The 23,786-nt window shown below is 41.8% G+C and overlaps 1 protein-coding gene across 1 annotated transcript in view; it reads right to left on the bottom strand.

The window, feature by feature from the left end:
* bub1bb (BUB1 mitotic checkpoint serine/threonine kinase Bb) overlaps window positions 1-23,786 on the bottom strand; it is a 132,640-nt gene that overhangs the window by 46,085 nt on the left and 62,769 nt on the right. The window contains exons 11-15 of the mRNA XM_038784090.1: window positions 21,174-21,226; window positions 13,403-13,537; window positions 6,690-6,810; window positions 2,133-2,235; window positions 934-1,205 (exon numbers count right to left, since the gene is read on the bottom strand). Of these exons, the coding sequence (XP_038640018.1) occupies window positions 934-1,205; window positions 2,133-2,235; window positions 6,690-6,810; window positions 13,403-13,537; window positions 21,174-21,226 (684 nt within the window). The remainder of the gene's footprint in view (window positions 1-933; window positions 1,206-2,132; window positions 2,236-6,689; window positions 6,811-13,402; window positions 13,538-21,173; window positions 21,227-23,786) is intronic.

The following is a 23,786-nucleotide window of genomic DNA, read 5'->3' on the forward strand; positions in this document are numbered from 1 at the left end:
TGTTGGCACGGTCTCAGTTTCATCCATTTACTCTGGTTGGGCATTCCACAATCTTACATCCTTTTATACAAGTCTTCCCAGTTCTTTTGCTACCCTAAGGCATTTAGTACCTATCCCCTTATGGGATATCAGGATGTTCAAAGCTAATTAGAAAATGAATCAACTTATGTCCCCTACTGAAAGAAATCGAACACTGGAAAACTACCAATTCAACTATACAATTAAGCACCTGAAAAATGGGATGGTGCATCGCCACCGGGGGTAGCAGCTTGGTTGGGTGACCTGTACGACTTCCTGTGATTCAAGAAGATAAACACGAGTTAAGGGGCTCTTCAGGGGGGCTTGAGGAAAGGTGGGGGATGTTTGTGACCATGTTTGAGAGGCTGGCCGTCGCAGGGGAGGGGAGGGGTGAAAAAGAGGAAAAATTATTTACAGACTGTATAAGTTGATTGTAGGGTAACATGTTTCCCGGGGTGTTTGTTTGCTGTAACCTGTTTTGATACATGTTTACAATAAAATACATTTTTTTTTTAAAAAGGGGGATGGTAAATCCATTAAGAAGCAGGTAATGAGAATCTCCATTACATCACATCTAGTTCATGTCAACTATGATCTATGATCAGTTCCATAGTGGTTTTCTGGATAGTCCAAAATCACAGCCCAGTGCTTCTTGCTGTTCTGGGTAATCAATGTTGTTTAATAAGCAGCGCAGAAGATTCAGAGGGATGTTTTATTGCTGCTTATAAAAGTAGTGTTTGGTTAAAAGCAGAATAGAATAGAATTAAGAAGTAACATTTCTCCTAGACTCCAGTTGTGGTTGAATGACACAAAACCTATTATTCCACAAAACACATATTTTGTTGGACTAAACCTTGCAGTGGTAGTTTAATAAAAGACTAGCAAAAAGCCAGTGACTGCAAAGCAATTTCTTACCTCAGTTTCTTCAAATGCAGAGGTTGGTCAAACAAGGGCTCCTTGATGGGTGACAGTGAGCTCAGGGCATTTTTACTACCATCTATGGGGTTTTGTTTGGTTGAGCTCTCCTGGTCATCAGTCAGTGGATTTCGGTGGAAAGGAGTAGAGACCAAATGTGCCCCCCTCATAAAATCACACGTGTTTTCGGGATAAGGGCCAAGAGTCTTGTTTGGGTAATCACTGCTTACAAAGTGGTCCTCGTTCAGAGGTTCAATCCCATCCAAATCATCCTTTAAAAAGTTAAAACAGAATATACCTCTATTTACTATATAACCACATACAAATCCAAAATCAATGCTACCAATACCCCAAAATGCAGAACATTTTTAAACCAATATCTAAAACTGATCAGCATATAGCAATGGCTGAGGTCATAAGCAGGGGAAAATATGTAGACTAATTTTAGACATCACAAAAGCAATGGTCCGTATCATGGTAGCGCCAATTCAATTAGTCTTGGACAATTAAAAAGTGGTAATTTGCAATTCAGTAAATAAAGTGAGCTCCTGAAAAAAAACGTTCAAACATACAAGTCCTAGTTACACTCACGCACTATTACATTTGCAAGAAAGTACTATGTCAGAGAGCACCAACTCATGCAGCTGCTCCCGATCTTGGGAGAAAGCATAAGTAGAAAAAGCAGAGGATTTCCTATTCTATTGTGAGGAAAAAAGTAATTTGGCCCAAAACACCACCTCTTTGAAAGTCAATTAGTCTCGCACAGTCTGTATGTGCCCTTTTCCTTTCCAAGTACACGGCCAATTCTTTTTGAAAGTTACATTGAATCTATTTTCACCACTCCTTTTGGACAGTGCATTCCTGATCGTAACTCTACCTAAAAACAAATGTCCCTGATTCTTTTGCCAATTGTCTTATTGTGACTCTGGATAGAGACCCTCTTGCCAATGGAAACAGTTTCTCCTTATGTACTTAACAAAACAACTCAATTTGAGAAAGTGCATTAAATCTTCTCTTAACCTCTTCTGCGCTGAGCAAGAAAATAATTGCAGCTTCTTTCATTTTCCTCAAATAGCTCAAAACCCTAATCCTATTACTGCAGGTAGACAAATTCAGAGATCTTGCACTGTTTCAATAAATTACTAATTTAAGGATAACTCACAAATATACAATAATATTTCTACAGTATTATCACTTACACATTCAGCAGCACATGCCCCCTCAGTCAGAACACGTTGTGATGGTACAAGAATTCCAGAAAGCTGCCATTGAGTACTGGTCTTCAAGTAATTTGCTGGTGGCCTTGAAAAAAAAAACAAAGTCTTTAACCGTTCCTAAAAGAAATCTCAACTTTTGGTACGATTTGTACATGGGAGTCTCAAAAGTTAGAATTTGAATTAATTGCCTCAATTTACAGGAGTATCAAAAGGAACTGAAAAAAATCAAAAAGCAGAATGAAATTCTCCCTTGGCCAACCTTATCTGATGAACAGAAAGTCCAGGGTTAAATTCCTGGTCTGTGTGTATCAGCTAGTCTCAACCAGTATGACAGTTAGGAGCTTCAGTGATCTGCGTTAGAGAGGGATGAAAAGGCCAATGTACCTATACCCAATGCGGACTGAAGAGAGGTTTAAAGTCTCCACTGTGATGATATGCATAATGCAAGTTTGTACATAATTGTATGCATGACCTCCGACCAGTCGGTGGCATTGTAAACCCATCATGTCACCATGTGATCGGGGAGTTGATCGTGCTGGGAGATCGATATATTTGCAGTAGTTCCAATAGAGTTGTTTAGTATTAGTTGTTTGTTAGTTAATTTATCCTAGCTATCTTATCACAAAGTTTGGACAGTGATCATAAGGTTGCAGGGCTAGAGGGGATTGCAGGAGATAGGGTCATCAAGGCAGTGGAGGGATTTGAAAACAAGGATAAGAACTTAAAATTAAAGGGGCTTCACTGGATGAGGTGAAGTAAGGTGTTGGAAATGATTGAATTAAAATAGGAAACTGCAATAAATTTGGATTTGAAAGCATTGACTATGATTTACTGGCCATTACTGAAACATGGTTAAAGGATGGTCACGACTGGGAGTTAAATATCCGAGGGTATCAAACTATTCGGAAGGACAGAGTGGATGGTAAGGGAGGTGGTGTTGCTCTGTCATTTAAGGATGACATCCGGGCAATAGTAAGGGATGACATCGGTGCTATGGAGGATAAGGTTGAATCCATTTGGGTGGAAATCAGGAATAGTAAGGCGAAAAAGTCACTGATAGGAGTAGTCTATCGGCCACCAAATGGTAATGAGATGGTGGGGCAGGCAATAAACAAAGAAATAACTGATGCATGTAGAAATGGTACAGCAGTTATCATGGGGGATTTTAATCTACATGTCGATTGGTTTAACCAGGTCGGTCAAGGCAACCGTGAGGAGGAGTTTATAGAATGTATCCGCAATAGTTTCCTAGAACAGTATGTAATGGAACCTACGAGGGAACAAGCGGTCCTAGATCTTGTCCTGTGTAATGAGACAGGATTGATTCATGATCTCATAGTTAGGGATCCTCTCGGAAGGAGCGATCACAATATGGTGGAATTTAAAATACAGATGGAGGGTGAGAAAGTAAAATCAAATACTAGTGTTTTGTGTTTAAACAAAGGAGATTACAAGGGGATGAGAGAAGAACTAGCTAAGGTAGACTGGGAGCTAAGACTTTATGGTGGAACAGTTGAGGAACAGTGGAGAACCTTCCAAGCGATTTTTCACAGTGCTCAGCAAAGGTTTATACCAACAAAAAAGAAGGACGGAAGAAAGAGGGAAAATCGACCGTGGATATCTAAGGAAATAAGGGAGAGTATCAAATTGAAGGAAAAAGCATATAAAGCGGCAAAGATTGCTGGGAGATTAGAGGACTGGGAAATCTTTAGGGGGCAACAGAAAGCTACTAAAAAAGCTATAAAGAAGAGTAAGATAGAGTATGAGAGTAAACTTGCTCAGAATATAAAAACAGACAGTAAAAGTTTTTACAAATATATAAGACAAAAAAGAGTGGCTAAGGTAAATATTGGTCCTTTAGAGGATGAGAAGGGAGTTTTAATAATGGGAAATGAGGAAATGGCTGAGGAACTGAACAGGTTTTTTGGGTCGGTCTTCACAGTGGAAGACACAAATAACATGCCAGCGACTGATACAAATGAGGCTATGACAGGTGAGGACCTTGAGAGGATTGTTATCACTAAGGAGGGAGTGATGGGCAAGCTAATGGGGCTAAAGGTAGACAAGTCTCCTGGCCCTGATGGAATGCATCCCAGAGTGCTAAAAGAGATGGCTAGGGAAATTGCAGATGCACTAGTGATAATTTACCGAAATTCACTCGACTCTGGGGTGGTCCCGGTGGATTGGAAATTAGCAAACGTGACGCCACTGTTTAAAAAAGGAGGTAGGCAGAAAGCAGGAAATTATAGGCCAGTGAGTTTAACTTCGGTAATAGGGAAGATGCTGGAATCTATCATCAAGGAAGAAATTGCGAGGCATCTGGATAGAAATTGTCCCATTGGGCAGACGCAGCATGGGTTCGTAAAAGGCAGGTCATGCCTAACTAATTTAGTGGAATTTTTTGAGGACATTACCAGTGCAGTAGATAACGGGGAGCCGATGGATGTGGTACATCTGGATTTCCAGAAAGCCTTTGACAAGGTGCCACACAAAAGGTTGCTGCATAAGATAAAGATGCATGGCATTAAGGGTAAAGTAGTAGCATGGATAGAGGATTGGTTAATTAATAGAAAGCAAAGAGTTGGGATAAATGGGTGTTTCTCTGGTTGGCAATCAGTAGCTAGTGGTGTCCCTCAGGGATCCGTGTTGGGCCCACAATTGTTCACAATTTACATTGATGATTTGGAGTTGGGGACCAAGGGCAATGTGTCCAAGTTTGCAGATGACACTAAGATGAGTGGTAAAGCGAAAAGTGCAGAGGATACTGGAAGTCCGCAGAGGTATTTGGATAGGTTAAGTGAATGGGCTCGGGTCTGGCAGATGGAATACAATGTTGACAAATGTGAGGTTATCCATTTTGGTAGGAATAACAGCAAACGGGATTATTATTTAAACGATAAAATATTAAAGCATGCCGCTGTTCAGAGAGACTTAGGTGTGCTAGTGCATGAGTCACAGAAGGTTGGTTTACAAGTGCAACAGGTGATTAAGAAGGCAAATGGAATTTTGTCCTTCATTGCTAGAGGGATGGAGTTTAAGACTAGGGAGGTTATGTTGCAATTGTATAAGGTGTTGGTGCGGCCACACCTGGAGTATTGTGTTCAGTTTTGGTCTCCTTACTTGAGAAAGGACGTACTGGCGCTGGAGGGTGTGCAGAGGAGATTCACTAGGTTAATCCCAGAGCTGAAGGGGTTGGATTATGAGGAGAGGTTGAGTAGACTGGGACTGTACTCGTTGGAATTTAGAAGGATGAGGGGGGATCTTATAGAAACATTTAAAATTATGAAGGGAATAGATAGGATAGATGCGGGCAGGTTGTTTCCACTGGCGGGTGACAGCAGAACTAGGGGGCATAGCCTCAAAATAAGGGGAAGTAGATTTAGGACTGAGTTTAGGAGGAACTTCTTCACCCAAAGGGTTGTGAATCTATGGAATTCCTTGCCCAGTGAAGCAGTTGAGGCTCCTTCATTACATGTTTTTAAGGTAAAGATAGATAGTTTTTTGAAGAATAAAGGGATTAAGGGTTATGTTGTTCGGGCCGGAAAGTGGAGCTGAGTACACAAAAGATCAGCCATGATCTAATTGAATGGTGGAGCAGGCTCGAGGGGCCAGATGGCCTACTCCTGCTCCTAGTTCTTATGTTCTTATAAGGAGAAGGAATAGAGGACACAATCTGCCAGCCATATCGCGCCTGAATGGCTGTGCAACGCGGCTGGCAGATCCCAGGAAATGCCTCCCGGCAGCCAGTCGCCTCGTGAGATCTATCTGCACCTAGTGAACAAAATCCCGCCCACAATGAGCGTGACCAAGTCTCACGCGCCTAAGTCGGTTTTAAACCCACATAGCCGTACTTCACCTGGGACTTACCTGGCTCACAGCATCTGACAGCCTCTCTAGGGAGTCCCCAGCCAGGCGCTGTTCAATATTGGTCCACACAAATGTGGACCAAGCAGAACAGCACCAGGGAGGTGGGATGGGGTCTCCCGGGCCATTGGAGGTAGCCCCCTGCACCACACCCCTCCCTGAATGCAGGCACTTTGGCAACGCCAAGGTGCCCAGGTGGCACTGCAAAGCCAGCCGGAGCACTGCCAGGGTGCCACTGGCAAAGACCAAGGCTTGGGGGAGCCATGCCCATATGAGGAGGGTGTGGGGTGGAATGCAGGACTGATCAGGGCAACCTTTCAAAATGGTCTGGTCAATGAGTTCAGCTTCCCAGTGATGAAAATTATGCTAAGTGTGGTCTTGACCAGGGAGAAACTGCTCCAGGGCCCAAAAAAAGTGACTATGTGTGGTTAGATAGTAGTGGGGAACATGCCGGCTAAACCCACCGGAAATGGAACTTAAAAACCTTTCCATTAGATCACGCCCAGAATGTAACTTTGGCAGCAATGAGATCAAGTTCAATTTAATCACTAGAAATATTTTGTGCTTTCTATCTTGAGGCTAAAAGTGGATATTTGAGTATACTTTGGAAGAGGAGGGACAGTAACAGCAAACTAAGTCATCATATCAATTTTTATATTATATGGTCAGACTCACTGATTCTCCTGGTTTTCAATATCTGCAGTCTCATCAAAAATGCTGAAAGGAGTTGGTGCAGGTGGTAATTCCAAGAATGGGGGCACCAGGGCTGGGACTGCATTTGTATGGCTTTTGTGTGCTATAAAGAAAAAATAAAATTTCATTCAATACACCTCAACACCATGCCAGTTACTACACAAATTTACCACACATTTATTACACGAGTTTGTCTTTTTTTTTTTAAAAAGATCTTTTTTCAAGATGCATTGTCTTCAGAACTTTCTAGTCTGTGAAAGATCAACTGTTGGAGAACAAAATAATCTATGTACTATTCTATAGCCAATGACCAAGCCACCAGCCACTCTTCAAGCACGGTCACTGCAAGGCCTATTATTGGTTATCCCTCGCTAGCAAGGATGATTGCCTTCCATGACGCTGATGAGGGGCTTGCAGACTTTATGACATTTGGCATCATGTGGAATGTCTGGTCATGTATCATCAGTCTGTGTCATGGTGTGTTCTTTTTGTCACTCTCGCTTTTCCTCAATTTTTCATCACTTCGTCTCAAAATACTGGATCCTTCCCACAGATTTTGCCGCCATCTGGTTTGGTGCAGTGCTCCCAAGAGTTGATGTCAATGTTGCATTTCATCGGCATATCCTTGAATTGCTTTTTCTGTCTTGCTCTGGTGAGTCTACCTTGACTGAGTGGAGAGAAGACCACCTGCTTTGAAGCCAGGCACCTGACAGAAATATATGATCACCCCCAACGAAGCTGATGGCAGATGAATACAGTGTCGATGTTTGTGGTGCATGCTTATATGAGAGGAAACTGATGTTGGTGTGTCTGTCCTCCCACTTGAAATGCAAGTTCTTCTGCCGGCAGCATCGTTAACTCCAGTGCCTTGAAGCGCCTCCTATAAATTGTCTATGCTTCAATTCCGTGCAATAACGAATGGATCATGACCACATGGTACACTGAGAGCTTGGCTTCAGACTTGACGTCATGATCTTCAAACACTCGCTTCCTCAGGTGGCCAAAAGTGCATCAGCTTATTTCAGGTGATGCTGGATTTCTTAGTCAATGTCAGCCTTCTGTGAAAGATAACTTCCAAGTTACTGGAAGTGTCCCACATTTTATAGGCACTCATTATGAATCCTAATCAATGGGAAAGAATGTGTGCATTTGGAGCTTGTTGAATGAGAACTTTGGTCTCATTAATGTTGAGTGCAAGACCCATCTTCTGGCATGCCTCAGTAAATACTTCCAACAATTCTCTGGAGATCCCTTTCTGACACAGTACTTACTGCAGCATCATAATCAGCATATTAGAGCTCAATTACATTGGACTGGTCTTACTTTATGATTGGAATAGTCTGGGATTAACTAGTTTACCATTGCGTTGTTCCTTGTGTCTTAATAAAGCTCGTAGTCTCAAATGTGGAGAAGATGCTTTATTGTGAATTTGTTCTCTCTTCAGAGCTTAACTTACAGCTACCTCAAATGCTGCCTACTTGTGTCTGTGTGTCCTGCTACGAGTTCTGCCTTCCGTGAAGTGTGTCCTCACTTCCAGTCCTGGTGTATTTATAGCTCTCCCGTGCTCCCTCTAGTGTTTGCTCAGTTGTATTGCATCTAGTCAACTCTACGATCACCACATCCCCCTTTTTCTCTTTACATATTTTCTGTACATCGTTAAAGAAAATTGTACAAAACAGTTACTTATATGTGTATCTATACAAGTGATGGTGCTATTGCATATCTTACAAAGCCAATTTATATTTATGAGTCCAGTCAATAAAAACATTTATGAGTCCAAAGTTAATGAATTTGTTCAGAGTTTTTTCTTTTGTTGTTGCTGACGTGGTGATATTGATATTGCAAATCAGTTGTGAATGTTGTTGGTGTTCCTTGTTATTTTAAGTAACCAATGCATCATCCCGAGGTGTTTGCATGGTCGAACCACTGATGTTGACTGACATGGACTTTTTTCTGTGCTTGTGGTATCGATTTATTATCTCATCCGCCTTGAATGCTGGTGTGCTTGCTTGTTCTGGAGCAGTTGCGAGTTTGTGCGATTCGTTGTCATCCCATGGCATGTTTGTAGTCTTGTCATTGTTTTGCAGTGTGCTGTGGCATTGTCCTTCATGTGCCGAGTAGTACCATTGTGTACAAGTCGTTGTTTCATTGCTGTTGTTTCTGTCGTTCCTGTTTTTGTTGTTTTCGTTGCCGTACTTGTTGCTGTTTTTGTCGTTTCTGTCTTTGGTGTTGGCACTGTCGTTGTTCCAGACTTTGTTGTTTTCGTTGCCGTTCGTGTTGCTGTTTTTGTCGTTTCTGTCTTTGGTGTTGTCGCTATCTTTGTTCCTGACTTTGTTGTTTTCGTTGCCGTTCTTGTTGTCTCTGTCTCTGTCGTTGTCGCTATCTTTGTGCCTGACTTTGTTGTTTGTCTTGTCGCGCTTCATGTTGCTTTTGTTCTTTCTGTTGTCGTTCTCGTTTCTGCTGTGCTTCTTGCTAATGTTGTTTTTCTTGTTATACTCTATTCGTGTCCCGAGTGGATAATTTGAGTCATTGAGCATTTCGTCTCGAGTGTGGTGCGAATGATCTGATGTTGCATCGGTGCAGGTGACATCAATCATTTGTGGAGAATTGGATTCCTCATCTTTGCTTTCTTGGTGCTCCTCTTCCGGAGTAAAATTCTTCTCGATTCCATTTGACGCGGTGTCTCTGGATTCTTGGCGCTCCTCTTCTGGAGTCAAAACCTCCATGATTACAATTGACGTGGTGTCTGTGGACTTCTGGCGCTCCTCTTCTGGAGTCCAAATCTGCATGATTTCAGTTGACGTGGTGTCTCCGGACTCTTGGCGCTCCTGTTCTGGAGTCCAAATCTGCATGATTTCACTTGACGTGGTCTCTCTAGACTCTTGGTGCTCCGCTTCTGGAGTTGAAATCTTCATGATTTCTGTTGATGTTGTCTCACTGGACTCCAGGTGCTCCTCTTCTGGAGTCAAAATCTGCATGGTTTCTTTTTGCTTGGTCTCTCTGGACTCCAGGTGCTCCTCTTCTGGAGTCAGAATCTGCATGGTTTCTTTCGGCGTTGTCTGTCTGGACTCCAGGTGCTCCTCTTCTGGAGTCAAAATCTGCATGTTTTCTTTCGGCATCGTCTCTCTGGACTGTTGGGTGGCCCGACTCTGTGCTTCTGTACAGACAAGCTGAGAACTGTCAGTCTCGCTGTGATCCTGTACGTCGAGTGCGATCACCTTGTTACTGTCTTCGCATGCAGTGGGTAGAGGTGCATTGTCTTCTTCTTGTTCATGTGAGCTTGTTAGACTTTCATAGTCTGCTTGTGGTTGCTCAGATATGGCAGGTTGACCTTCATGGTCTTGCGCATGTATGGTGTCAGTGGTTAGATGTACGTTGTCTTCTTCTTGTTCCTGTGAGCTTGGTAGACTTTCATAGTCTGCTTGCGGTTGCTCAGATACAGCGGGTTTACCTTCATGGTCTTGTTCATGCATGGTGTTCGCCAGGGAGTGTTTGCTTGCATCCCTTTTGGAGTCTTTCATCACTCGCACTGTGGAGCCTGTCATCGCTCGCTCTGTGGAGTCTTCCTGTGCTCTCTGTGTGGCGTCGTCTTCGTCTAGGGTATTGCTGTCATCCAATGTATCGACGAGCTGCCATGGCATCATGGTGTTGGATTCATCTACCATGAGTAGAGTCGTGTTGAGCTTTGCAACGGTGTCGCTGATGCTGTGATCAGCATGTCCAAATAACTCCTCCATGTCTGAGTAGTATTCTTTGATACCCATTTCATCTTCATTGGCTTCTTCTACCACGAGTTGATTCGTGTTGAACTTTGCGACCGTGTCGCTGATGCTGTGATAAGCATATCCGACTGACTCAGCCATGTCTGAGTAGTGTTCTTTGAAAACCAAATCATCTTGGTTTGATTCATCTACCACGAGTTGGTTCGTGTTGTGCTTTGCGACCGTGTCGCTGATGCTGTGATAAGCATGTCCGACTGACTCAGCCATGTCTGAGTAGTGTTCTTTGAAAACCAAATCATCTTGGTTGGATTCATCTACCACGAGTTGGTTCGTGTTGTGCTTTGCGGCCGTGTCGCTGATGCTGTGATAAGCATATCCGACTGACTCAGCCATGTCTGAGAGGTAATCTTTGAAAAACAAATCATCTTTTGTTGTTTCGGAATTCTTTTTGTTCTCTTCACTTTGGGTGGTGCAGACTGCTTTTTTCAGGGTGTTGTGCAAGTTGTTTTTAACTGCTGGTTTAAATTCAGGCATTTTTCTGTCTTCTGAGGCAAGAAAATTTGTGTTTACCACTTTAAGTGTCTTGTTTGCAATTTTCGGGCATTTCCCTTTTAAGTGGGCGTGGTCGGGATCTCAGACGTCATGACGTCACGCGCAGGAATGCATTGCGCATGAGCAAATCGGCCTTCCTCCTTCACTGTGCGGTTTTGTTTCCATTGCGCATGCGCGGCGTGCGCATGCGCATTACGATCCGCGACCAAAACTTTTTTTGACTGCGCATGCGCGGCTTGCGCATAACGATCGGCACCGCGATATTTTTTAAACTGCGCATGCGCGGCTTCCGGTTCCGGCGCATGCGCAGACGCAATTTGTAGTTCTTTACTTACCGGAGACTGCAAAATGTGCTCCGACGCCATTTTTTCGGGCATTTCCCTTTTAAGTAGGCGTGGTCTGGATGCTTAGACGTCATGACGCTCGTGACGTCATGCGTAGGAATGAATTGCGCATGCTCAAATCGGCCTTCCTTCACTGTGCGGTTTTGTGTCCATTGCGCTTGCGCATGCGCATAACGATCCGCGACCAAAACTTTTTGAGACTGTGCCTGCGCGGCTTGCGCATGCGCATAACAATCGGCAACGCAAACTTTTTTAAACTGCGCATGAGCGGCTTCCGTTTCCTGCGCAGACGCAGTTTGTAGTTCTTTGTGTGCCGGAGACTGCAAAATGTGGTCCGACGCCATTTTATCGTGGATTTCAGCGTTTTTTCTTTCTAAAAGTTGTAAGTTACCTTTTCCTTTCGATCTGGACTGGATTTCAGCATTGTGGCTGTGTGAAAAATTCAAGTTATTTCTTCTTTTTGATCTGTACTTTTCATTCGCGATTTCTTGTTCTTTTCGTGATTTTTAAAGTTTTGCATCACTCAGTCTCTGTGCAGTTTGGCCTCTGAGCATACCGTGCTGTTCAAATTTCTTACAGTACTTTTCAAATTTGTTTAGTATTGTTTGTAAGCTGTTTCTGTCTTCACCTTTTGAGTATTTAAATCCATTATAAACTTTCCTAGCTTCATGTTCTGCGATGAGCATTGCTATTTTAATTTTGTCTGAGGCTGCTGCTGCATCATTAGCTCTGATATATAAATCGAACCATTGTTTAAACATTTTCCAGATATTTCTTACATTGCCAGTCGTGTCCAGCTGAGGTGGGTATCCAAGCCACATCCTCCAATCAGCGATGTCTTTCCAAGTCGAATGTCCAGTAGAAGATTTCCATGCCATTTTGTTCTTTCTGTGTCTGCAGCTGAGTTGTCCTGTAGTAAGCGTCTGAAGCCACTCCTGGTACCATGTGTTGTTCCTTGTGTATTAATAAAGCTCGTAGTCTCAAATGTGGAGAAGATGCTTTATTGTGAATTTGTTCTCTCTTCAGAGCTTAACTTACGGCTACCTCAAATGCTGCCTGCTTGTGTCTGTGTGTCCTGCTACGAGTTCTGCCTTCCGTGAAGTGTGTCCTCACTTCCTGACCCGGTGTATTTATACCTCTCCCGTGCTCCCTCTAGTGTTTGCTCAGTTGTATTGCATCTAGTCAACTCTACGATCACCACAACCATTACCATCCATTTAATAAATAAACTGCGCTCCAGCAGGGAGCTAGTCTCAGGTGGAGCATAGCAGCAAGGAAGATTTTAAAAAACGGGTTGGAGCTCTAGTGGGGGAAGAAAGAGATTGACGTATGGCATTTGGGAATCCTGGGATATTTGACTTCTGAAAACTGCTAAATCTTGTATAATGCCTGAAGAGATAGAGAAGATCTAATCAAGAGGAAACAAGATCAGGGGAAGAGACATGTCAGATGAAAAGATAAGATGAGGCAACTGGTCAAGTGAACATTTTGGATCAGAATAAATTAACTGCTTAAAACTTTGTATTGCGGAACTCCTGCAGTCACTTGAGAGAGTCCGGCCTCTCTCTGCATGCTCGTAATAAAGATTACTAGTTTGAAAAAGACATCAGACTCTATGTGTTTTTAGTTACCCTTTCAGAGCAACTACGCATCCCCATGTTGGACTCCTGTCTTATCCTCAAAAGGATGTGCAATGGATCCATTGTTAAAAGATCACCACTCACATATCATCAGTGTACCAGTCAGCAATGCAAAACCTAATTTGATAAAACAGACAATAGAGAATTCCTAAAGCTAAAGTACTGTAATCTTAATGAGAAGACTATTCCCAACAATAAAGTCAATTATAACAGATAGAAGAATGAAAGAAATACCAAGAGGAGTACTTCCAAAGCTCTTGCATATATACAATTTATCTAGTGTGCTTTCAGTTGCATAAAAGCTCATCACTTTACTTCAACTCAGAAGCTTTGGTAACTCGGAGACATTTCAAGTGCAACTTCTGGATTACAACCCAGCACCGTAACATTACTAAAATTATTCATGTACTGGGCAAAGCTTGAACCATCTCCCTTACCAGTCATAAACTGTGCTTCAAACTCCAGGTCTTCCTTGTAGCAATCACTAGATATGGCACCCAGATTTTCAAACTGGCTTTTACCACTCTTTTGGGAACAAGTGGCGTGGCCATGGAACATGTCGGTTTTGATATCTGTAATAGAAAAGGAGGACATGGTCAGTTGGGTACCTCATATTTTCACATTTGGAAACAGCAATGTTGAACAAAGCAAATCTAACACCATGAAACCCCTAGTCAAATCGGAGGAACACTCTTAAGTACTGCAACTGTTGCACTACTACAATAGGTTAAAGAGACTAAGTTCGGCATTACTTCTGTATGAACCTTACTGTTCCCAACCAACATATAGAAAATACAGTTGCAATCCGAACTCTTTAACTCCTAGCCAACACCCATTCTTTTTCTTTCCATCATTACACCAGTAGCTACGCTTCAATAAACCAATTAAAATGCTTTGGATGTCTGGTGGTTGTGAAACGCGCTATATAAATGCAAGTCTCTTCATTTTCAATCAACTAGGTTTTTATTCAAGTTTTACTTATTTCCAAAATGAGCGAGTGGTGGAAACATAACTAATTGCTATGCAGAACTGGAATACTCTCAGCAATCTACTCAAGGCAAAGGCTAAGACCTCTTACTCCAGCATGCTAAGTTAGAAGGGATAGGGAAGAAATAAAGACAAGTTACTGTACTACTCAAATTATGCTCCAACTAGGTACATTGTAGAGCTCAGCTAGAAAAGCGCATGAACACTGGTAGCTTCCAGAAGTCAAAAATGCTGCAAAATCTATGGGTTTGTACATGAGAGAATTCTAAATTTGGTGAGGCCGCAAAATGAGACAGAGACCATCCACAATAAACTGAGCAAATTTTTAGTGAGCAAACTAAGTTTTCAAAAGCAAAATTAACATAGCTTATGCCCGGAAGGAAAAGAGCTCTACTTGCAGACAAAGAAAAGCCATGGTCAACATGAAACAAAGAAAAAGCAGATAGAACACAAAAAATTCTAGCAAATCAGTTAACACAAAAAGACCCAGCAAAAAGACAGGGTGATAAAATAGCAAGCACAATAAAACCGAAATTTGAAAAGGTTTTCAGCTGCATCAGAAGCGTGATGAATAGCTTCCTTCTGTGAAGTAAATTTTCTGCTTTGAGCGGCACAGTAGCAGTGGTTAGCATTGTTGCTTCACAGCTCCAGGGTCCCAGGTTCGATTCCCGGCTTGGGTCACTGTCTGTGCGGAGTCTGCATGTTCTCCCAGTGGATGCGTGGATTTCCTCCAGGTGCTCCAGTTTCTTCCCACAAGTCCAGAAAGATGTGCTGTTAGGTAATTTGGACATTCTAAATTCTTCCTCTGTGTATCTGAACAGGCGGCGTAATGTGGCGACTACGGGTTTTAGGGGAGGCACGGTAGCATAGTGATTAACATTGTTGCTTCACAGCTCCAGGGTCCCAGTTTCGATTCCCGGCTTGGGTCACTGTCTGTGCAGAGTCTGCATGTTCTTGCCATGTCTGCGTGGGTTTCCTCTAGGTGCACCGGTTTCCTCCCACAGTTCAAAGATGTGCAGGTTAGGTGGATTGGCCATGCAAAATTGTCCTTAAGTGTCCAAAAAGGTTAGGTGGGGTTACTGGGATGGGGTGAGTTGTGGGCTTAAGTGGGAGACTCTTTCCAAGGGCCGGTGCAGGTCTGATGGGCCAAATGGCCTCCTTCTGCACTGTAAATTCTATGAGAATAGTTATAATATTAGGAAAGAGCAATGTGACCCAATTGATAACTGTGGTACAGGGTTATTATAGCAAGTAAATCGCAGGTATGTCAAATAATTGATTTGTGTCCAAAGGTGTGCAAGTTAAGTAGATTGGTCATATTAAATTGCCCCCTTGTATCCAGGGATAGACAGGTTAAGTGCAGTGGATATATAGGTTAAGTGCAGTTACGGGATTACAGGAATATGGTGGGAGCCTGATTATGGTGCACTGAGTGTTGGTGCACTCTATGGTTCGAATGGCCTCCTTCTGCACTGTAGGGACTCTATGATTTACAATAGAGGATCATATGCCAAACATCCAAAGTCAAACTAATACTGAAGCGTCGCAATGCAGCAAAATTAATGCAACCAAGTTAACAGGAATGATGAAAGTAACAGCAGTGTAACAAATTCCCAGCACCAAATGGTTTCCATATATTAACATACATACATACGAAAATACAAATTAGGAGTAGGTCATTTGGTCAATTGAGACAATAGCTGATCTGATTGTGGCCTTAAACCAGACTTTCCTTTCTAACTGCATGTCCTTTGGTTCTCGTCAATCACAAATCTATCAAACTCAGCTTTAGACGTGGCACGTTGGCACAATGGTTAGCACCGATACCTCACAGCTCCAGGGTTCAATTCCGGCTTCGGTGACATGTGGAGTTTGCACTTTATCCCCGTGGCCGTGTGGGATTCCGCCAGGTGCTCTGGTTTCCTCCCGGTGCTGTGGTTTCCTCCCACAGTCCAAAGGTGTGCAGGTTAGGTGGATTGGCCCTTTAAATTACCCCTTAGTATGCAAAGGTTTAGGTGGGACTACTGCATTATGGGGATAGGATGGAGGTACGGGCTTGAGTAGGGTACTGTTTTCAGGGGCCTGTGGGTCAAATGGCCTCCTTCTGCACTGTAGGGATTCTATAATCAAAAATATTCAATAACCCACCTCCATTAAAGTAGATGAGAATATTCCAGATGTTCTATGACCGTCCAAAGTTCTCAAATTAGAAATATTTACTTTAGATCAGAAAATTGAAAGTCACTCCATTATTTAAGAAAGGTGAAAGGGAAACTATAGAATTATAAACCAGTTGACCTAACATCTGTTTGTCAGGAAACCATTACTGGGTCCTAATTAAGATCTAAAATTAAAGAGAGGATGACTGGAAATTTTCAGCTAGTCAGAGAGCAAATATGGATTTGAAAATAATAGGTCATGGCTGATGGAATTTATTTTTGAAAAGGTGACTAAAGTAGTGAACAGAGAATGACTAAAAACGTTGTCCATAAGGATATCCAGAAAGTAGTTGATAAAGTGCCTCTTAAGAGGTTGTTAGCTAAAGTTAAGGCCCATGGCACTGAAGCCAAATTATTGACATGGTTAGAAAAGTAGGAACTTTTTAAATTTAGTTTCTTCTGTTCTCCACCCCACCACATACCTCCCCTTTTGTTCTTCTTCTCACCTTCTCCTCAACCTCCCCCTCCCAACCACACTGCTCAAAACCTATTTCTAGCTTTCTCAGATCGGAGGAAAGCTCACAGACTGTTTCTATTTGCACAGATGGGGCCAGACATGCTGAATATTTCCAGCATTTTCTGTTTATATTTTTGGTTGAGGAGAAGATAGAAATAGGGATAACGGATAGGTCGTGACTGATGGCATCCCACAAGGGTATTTTTGTTGGGGCCTTTTATTAATGTCTTAGATCACTGAATAGAGCACCACATTGAGCTTGCTGTTGATAAAGATAGGTGGCATGAAAAACAGTGCAGGCGGAAGTATAAAACTGTGACAAATTAATTTCAATAAAGGCAAGTGAGCGGTCATCCACTTAATTTAAAAATGACCAATTAGTACTTTCTAAATGGCAAAAAGTCAGAAGTTGTTCTATCAGAGATGCTACGTGATGCAATCTTCCCCCTCAGTGGATGCAAAAGATCCCAAGGCACCTTTTGAAACTGAATTCTCTAGTGGGCTGGCCAATATGCAACTCAAATCAACACCAATAATCGGACAATCCTCCCCACAACCCGAACATAAACCATTCTGTAGTTCCCTATGAGATTAAGTTGTGTGCATGGCTGTTCTGTTTATCTGAAAAATATGAATCTATGCTATAAAATTAACATGACTAAAATGCTTAGGATATCAATGAAATATAAGCTCTTTCTTTTAGGTAGTTATACATTTAAGCCATTAAACTATCAAGTAAATGTGGTAACTTATCTAAAATGTTCAGAGGTCGATGAATGGACCAGAATTAGACAGCAACTTTTTTTTAAAATAAAGTCTGCGGCTGAAGTTTCACTTCCAGTTTGTTGAAAAGGTGGTGATTTTAATGCTTAAATTTATTTGGATGCTTTAAAATTGGCATGAGTCAATAAATCAACCTTGTACATCTTAAAAGAAAAGACACAGACAGTCATTAATTAAAGCACAGAAGGTGGCCTTTCAGTCCATTGAGTCTGTGCCAGCTCTCCGTGGAGCAATCCAATCAGTCCTCCCCCAACTCTGTGGTCCTGCAAGTTTATTTATTACCTTTTGAAGTCAATTATCATCTCTGCAACTATCCCCTTGTTGGTAGTGAGTGCCAGGACACGACCACTCACTGCATAAAGTTCTTCCACACATTCCCCATGCATATTGAAAGATCATTCTCCTAAAATGCATGGGATTTGATAAAGCTGATACCACACTTTGTAGCCAGCAGAACTCTTTGGTAGGTAAAAGATAATGAGAAAAGAGTTGCCCGTTTGCTTCAATATAGCCAGTTTCCCTAAGCTACTGCATTGCTGGTTCTGGCAAAGCAAGGCCTAGCACAGGACACACCAATTAGACCATATAATTTACTCCCTCTCAAAGCCTCCCTGGTGCAGGCAGTTGAAGATGGTTGGACAAATTGTAAGCTCAGATTCCGTAATAAGATCTGCATTGCCACTGGAAAAATTGATTGACGAATTTCCTTGCAGCTTGCCCCTCTTAACAGAACAATGAATGCATTAAACAGTACTTACTGAGTGCATGCAGATCAAGCAATACATAGAAAGTTTCTTTCCTACACAACCATTACATAGTGAGGACAAACACTGCGCTGCTTCCATCAAAAGATCCATTTTCAAATTAAGGAAATCAATACAAGTGCTAGAAATAATGAAACGGATAAGGTTTTTTAAAATTTCAAGGTTACATTTAGGAAATTAATGTTCCCCATTTTAAACCTCCAATGTCTGCATTTGTTACTCCTAACCTGCAAGTGCTTGGATAGTAAAACTACCACCACTCCTACACCAGTATGGTTTCATATTTATCTCCTCCCCATCAACCTTCCACACAAGCCATTCTGTAACATTGAGAGTGAATGGAGTAGTTTAGTATCATGGTACAACAAATGGCCCAATATTGACAGAACTATTAAAATTAATTTCACATAGGTCCCTTGCATCCAGCAGGTAAAGACGACGTTGCAACGGGTGATTCAAATGCTGCCCCAGAGTGAAAAGTATAATTTGATGCGCACCTGACAGTGGCCAGTTTAATGCAGATGAAGAGTACTGAATAAAGGGACATGCTGCCAAAGCTTTTCGACTTACTCCCATCAGGACAAAAGCCAGAATGCCAATTTGTTTAAAATAACAATTTGTACCACAGGAGAAACAAAAAGGTGCCAAGACAGCAGGTTTGTACACATTTTGTACACCAAGAACAGGTACCTGCATGCAAACATATGCTGTTTCTAGCAAGTATAAATGGGCCACTTTAAGAGTTCGACTAATTCGTTTAAATTTGCTTTTAGTGTAACCATCTTGTAAATGGCTATACTCACCTTGCAGGTTTGACACAGATATCAAGCACAAAGGTACCCTGGAGGACAGTGGCTATTCTGATGAGTTCGGTGTGTATCACACAAAGTTGGAAATGGGCCAATGGCCACCAATTTCAGAGCTGAAAGTGCGCAGTCTACCTTGTGTTACCCTGTAAAGGCAGTATCTTAAAGATTTGAACAACAGTAAGCAAACAGTTTCACTCTGTTACTGAGCAGTGACAATGTGAGTGGTATTTTCCACCAATATGTTGCTGTCATCAGTCCTGTTATGCCCATGCAGTTTTACCCGTGGGTGTATGGAAAATTGAGCACTATTTTTTAAAATAACATGGAGAATGGACAATCTGCATTGAAACAAGATGGAATCAAGAGGTCAGGTGATCTCTCTTGTCTGCCAATATACAAGAATTTGGCCAAGGCTGAAAGTTAGTTCATCTGGTTAGGACATTAAAATGCAAACAAAATTTTTTGAGACATTGCATTGATAAGAAATTGAAATGTTACAGATCTTTGCTGTGGATTTAATAGCTGTCGCTGTCCAAATACCTACAGAACGCAGTGCACGATAGTGTCAGAGAATTATGAGCTGCAAAATGGAATTTCACAGCATTGATATAAGGATAACCCTATCTATCACTAGGAGAAGCAAATGGCCGAAACTCAAAACTCTATTGTGTCAATGTTGAAGTCGTCAGGAACCATTTGTTGGACGATAGAAAAACAGACACCACGGTCACTTGACAGACACCAAAAACATTTTTTTTTTTTAAATTAAGGGTACCCAATTATTTTTGTTCCAATTAAGGAGCAATTTAGTGTGGCCAATCCTACCTGCACATTTTTGGGTTGTGGGGGTGAAACCCACGCAAACAGGGGGAGAATGTGCAAACTCCACACGCACAGTGACCTAGAGCCGAGATCGAACCTGGGACCTCGGTGCCGTAAGGCAGCAAAGCTAACCACTGCGCCACCGTGCTGCCCTCAAAAACAATTAGTAACACACATTTTAAAAGCGGCCTCACGTCAGTCATTCTGGGATACAAGACTGAGTAAAAAAGTCTTGTTCTGTTGAGAAAAGGAAGGAAACTGCCCAGAATCCATTGACAGGCAAAGAAATGGGGCTAGTATTTTACATATCTATTTGAAAAACCAAGTCAGATCTTCACTGTAGGGACTGAAGTAAAGCCAGAGACCTGCTGTTACAAATAGTAAGCCACTTATATCACCAGAAACTTCCAACCTCTGTTTTCTTCAGTTAACCAAAAGGCCAGAACAGTTCAAGCTTCCATCTTGAAAACTTAGGTATAAAAGCAACTTTAAAACTAAACCTAATTGAGTGCTATTGTTTTTTAAAATCACCTTTTCTTCTGTGTGTGCAAGTGTATCGAGTATACATGTTCAGAAAACAAACATTTACTCGCTTTTTAAAACTCATGAGAAACTTTCTTTTTGTTTCTTCTTTCGAATCACAACACTCTCTTTAAAAATAATGTGGTCAATCAAGAGGTGAAAAGCAAGGATCAATTTTCCATCTTTCCAACTGTCTGTAACAGTGCAGAACGGCTTTGTGTACCATGCAATTGAGCAACCTTGTGCATGAATTCCAGTGCTGGCACAATGTCAGATTCTTGGGCGGTACCTCCGAGCAACTGGCTGATCAAGTCAAGCTGCATATTCCTCAGGCTGTTTGCAATAGGCAGACAGGCTGTGCTTAACAGGCCCATGCCTGAAAATCCCAGGATGTCTATCGTTAGATATTATTCTGTGATTGGGCAGCACCTACTGAACAATCCCGAGTGCGCTAATAAATACACTAACAACCAATTACCAAGCAGTTGAGCTCATCATGTGACTCATTTATGCTGGCAGGGATCCACTCTGCATAAAAATAAATAAATAAGTCCAAGTCTCGTGTCTCTTTTGAATTACCCAAAAGCATCAAGAGTTTTACAGTTCCCTATTTCTTTCTCCATGACAATGTCTCAGCCAGAAACAATTTGTCAACCAGTCAGCAACCTTCCTCCTATAGTATAAACTGTTTTATAGTTTGAAATTTACCATTCTTGTCATTGCCTTGATAAGTGCAAGAAAAAAGTGCAAGAAAAAAAGCGTTAGCAATATGTCTCTCTTTTCAGCAATATTCAAGTTCTGCATAAGTGTGAAGCTTAAAACATTAAGTAGGACAGAATAATAACCTGTGCAATGTGCCAGATTCATATTTTCCAGTCCTGATGCATTTTCATTCAATCTGAAAAACAGTAGTGGGTCAACAATTGAATTATAATTTCATAAGACAACACAAGAGCAAAAGAATCAGCACCAGGAAAAGCATGTTCATGTTAAGGTAGCACTAAGATTTGAGAAAGAGCAAGTTAGCCAAGTTTCCATTATCAATATCCCACACTTTGCTTGTGAGTCAGTGACTATCTAGCATAAACATATTCACAAATCCTCATCTAAAATTTTTGAAGATTAGTCACTTGGCAAAGACTAGTCCAAACAGGCAGTAAACACCAACTTGGAGTGCACATACTTACCTAATCTTCCCAACATACATCATATAAAATTTACTTTCCAGAAACTTATTTGGAGAGGTTACGGTTAGTATTCAGATTTAATAATTACTTTGGATAGTTCTGAGATAATTCTTAACGCACTTATAAATTTGAGTGTTTTGGTGGAGGTAGCGGCAAAATACAAACATTTTATGGAGAGAAATGGCTCAAAACCTTCACACAAGTGTAGTGAAAAATGGATACCAAGCCAGGAGGCGATGGTAGTAGAGCTATTATCAAGAGATGGTGAAAAAGGACAGAGAAAAGAGTGCAGGAGTAGTGCGTGCGAGTGAGTGGCGGGTGTGCACAAGCGTGAGTGGGGGTTGGAAGTGGGGCATGACAGTTAAATGCGTGGCTTAAAAGATTGGTGCGAGAGAAATTAGTTTTGCTTCATGGGACACTAGCATCAGTATCAGGGAAAGAGGGAGGCATTCCATTGGGATGATCTTCACCCAAACCTCAGTGGGATAGTGTCCTGGTGAATTGGATAACTAGGAGGGAAGGCTTCACACAAGGAAAGATTTGGAAAGGCAAGGCAATAGTGCAGGAGCAATATGATTAATGACAACCAGAGAGTGACAGGAAGGGACAGGGTGCACAACCATAAAAGGGAACATCAAGTAACATCAGAGTAGGGAGTATCTAATCTCAGTTAGAGATAAGATTGGCTTGGAAGATCAAGTTATAGAATCTGTTTGGGTGGAGATAAGAAATAACAAGGGAAATGGGTCACTGGTGGGAGTGCTTTATAGGTCCTTTGACTGCAACTGCGCTCAGACACAGTACAAATAAGGGGTCTCCACTTAATATGGAGACAAAGAAGCATTTCTTCTCCTAGAATGCTGTTAGTCTTTTGGAATTCTCTTCCCCAGAGAGCACTGCTGGCTGTGTTACTGAATATATTCAAGGCTGAGTCAAACAGATCATTGGTCGACAAGGGGTGTGAGGGTAGGCAGGGAAGTGAATTTAAGGCCACAATAAAAGCAGCCATTATCTTATGAAATGGCAGAGAAGATTAGAGGGGCTGAATGACCTACTGCCATTACTATTTCTTATGATGCTAAATTAGGGAATGAGTAAAAAACAGAATAATCATCATGGGGATTATAACTAACCTGACATTAACTGGACAGACGATGTAGGTAAATGAGATAAGGGAATGGATTTCTTACAACATGTGGGATTATATTCATTGCAGTTTAGGAGGTTGAGGGAAGATCTAATAGAAACTTACAAGATAATGAATGGCTTGGATAGGATGGACGTAGGGAAGTTGTTTCCATTAGCAGGGGAGACTAGGACGCGGGGGCACAGCCTTAGAATAAAAGGGAGTCACTTTAGAACAGAGATGAGGAGAAATTTCTTCAGCCAGAGAGTGGTAGGTCTGTGGAATTCATTGCCACAGAGGGCGGTGGAGGCCGGGACGGTGAGTGTCTTTAAGACAGAAATTGATAAATTCTTGATTTCTCGAGGAATTAAGGGCTATGGGGAGAGAGCGGGTAAATGGAGTTGAAATCAACCATGATTGAATGGTGGAGTGGACTCGATGGGCCGAATGGCCTTACTTCCGCTCCTATGTCTTATGGTCTTATGTGCAAGACTCCATTTTATCCCAATTATAAAGCACAAAAAGGGAACATTCATCATTGGATCTAGAATAGGAAAATGAACCAGAAGCCAGTTTGGCTCAGGTGGCTGGACAGCTGGTTCATGATGCAGAGCAAGGCCAGCAGCATGGGTTCAATCCCCATAGGCCTGCCTTCTGAAATTTGCCCTTCACTCGAGTGTGGTGATCCTCAGGTTAAATCACCACCAGTCAGCTTTCCCCATCAAAGGGGAAAGCAACCTCTGGGCATCTTGGACTATGGCGACTTTACCTTAACAAGACATGTGAAAGGAGGGAACATCCAGGCAATAGTGGCAATAATGGCATACACTTTAAGATGATAATAGAAAAGGACATAAACATGCTGAAAACCAAACCAATAGATATTGTGGAACAATGGGAAAACATTTAATACTGTATTCGGAGTGCACAGAGGAAAGAGTAAACTAAACTTCATGAATTAATAAAAGACAGGAAGGTACAATTGTGGATTAGGAAAGATGCAGCAAAGGACCGCAGGGAACAAGAAAATATAAAGCTTATAGAACAGGAGTCAAAAAAACAATTAGGAGGACAAAGCGGAACAACAAAATTAAATTAAATTAATCGAGCAATGTGAAAGAATAGTCAAATATTTTATCGGCACA

Source organism: Scyliorhinus canicula, chromosome 2, assembly GCF_902713615.1.
Source record: "Scyliorhinus canicula chromosome 2, sScyCan1.1, whole genome shotgun sequence".
In the NCBI taxonomy this organism is placed as follows: domain Eukaryota; kingdom Metazoa; phylum Chordata; class Chondrichthyes; order Carcharhiniformes; family Scyliorhinidae; genus Scyliorhinus; species Scyliorhinus canicula.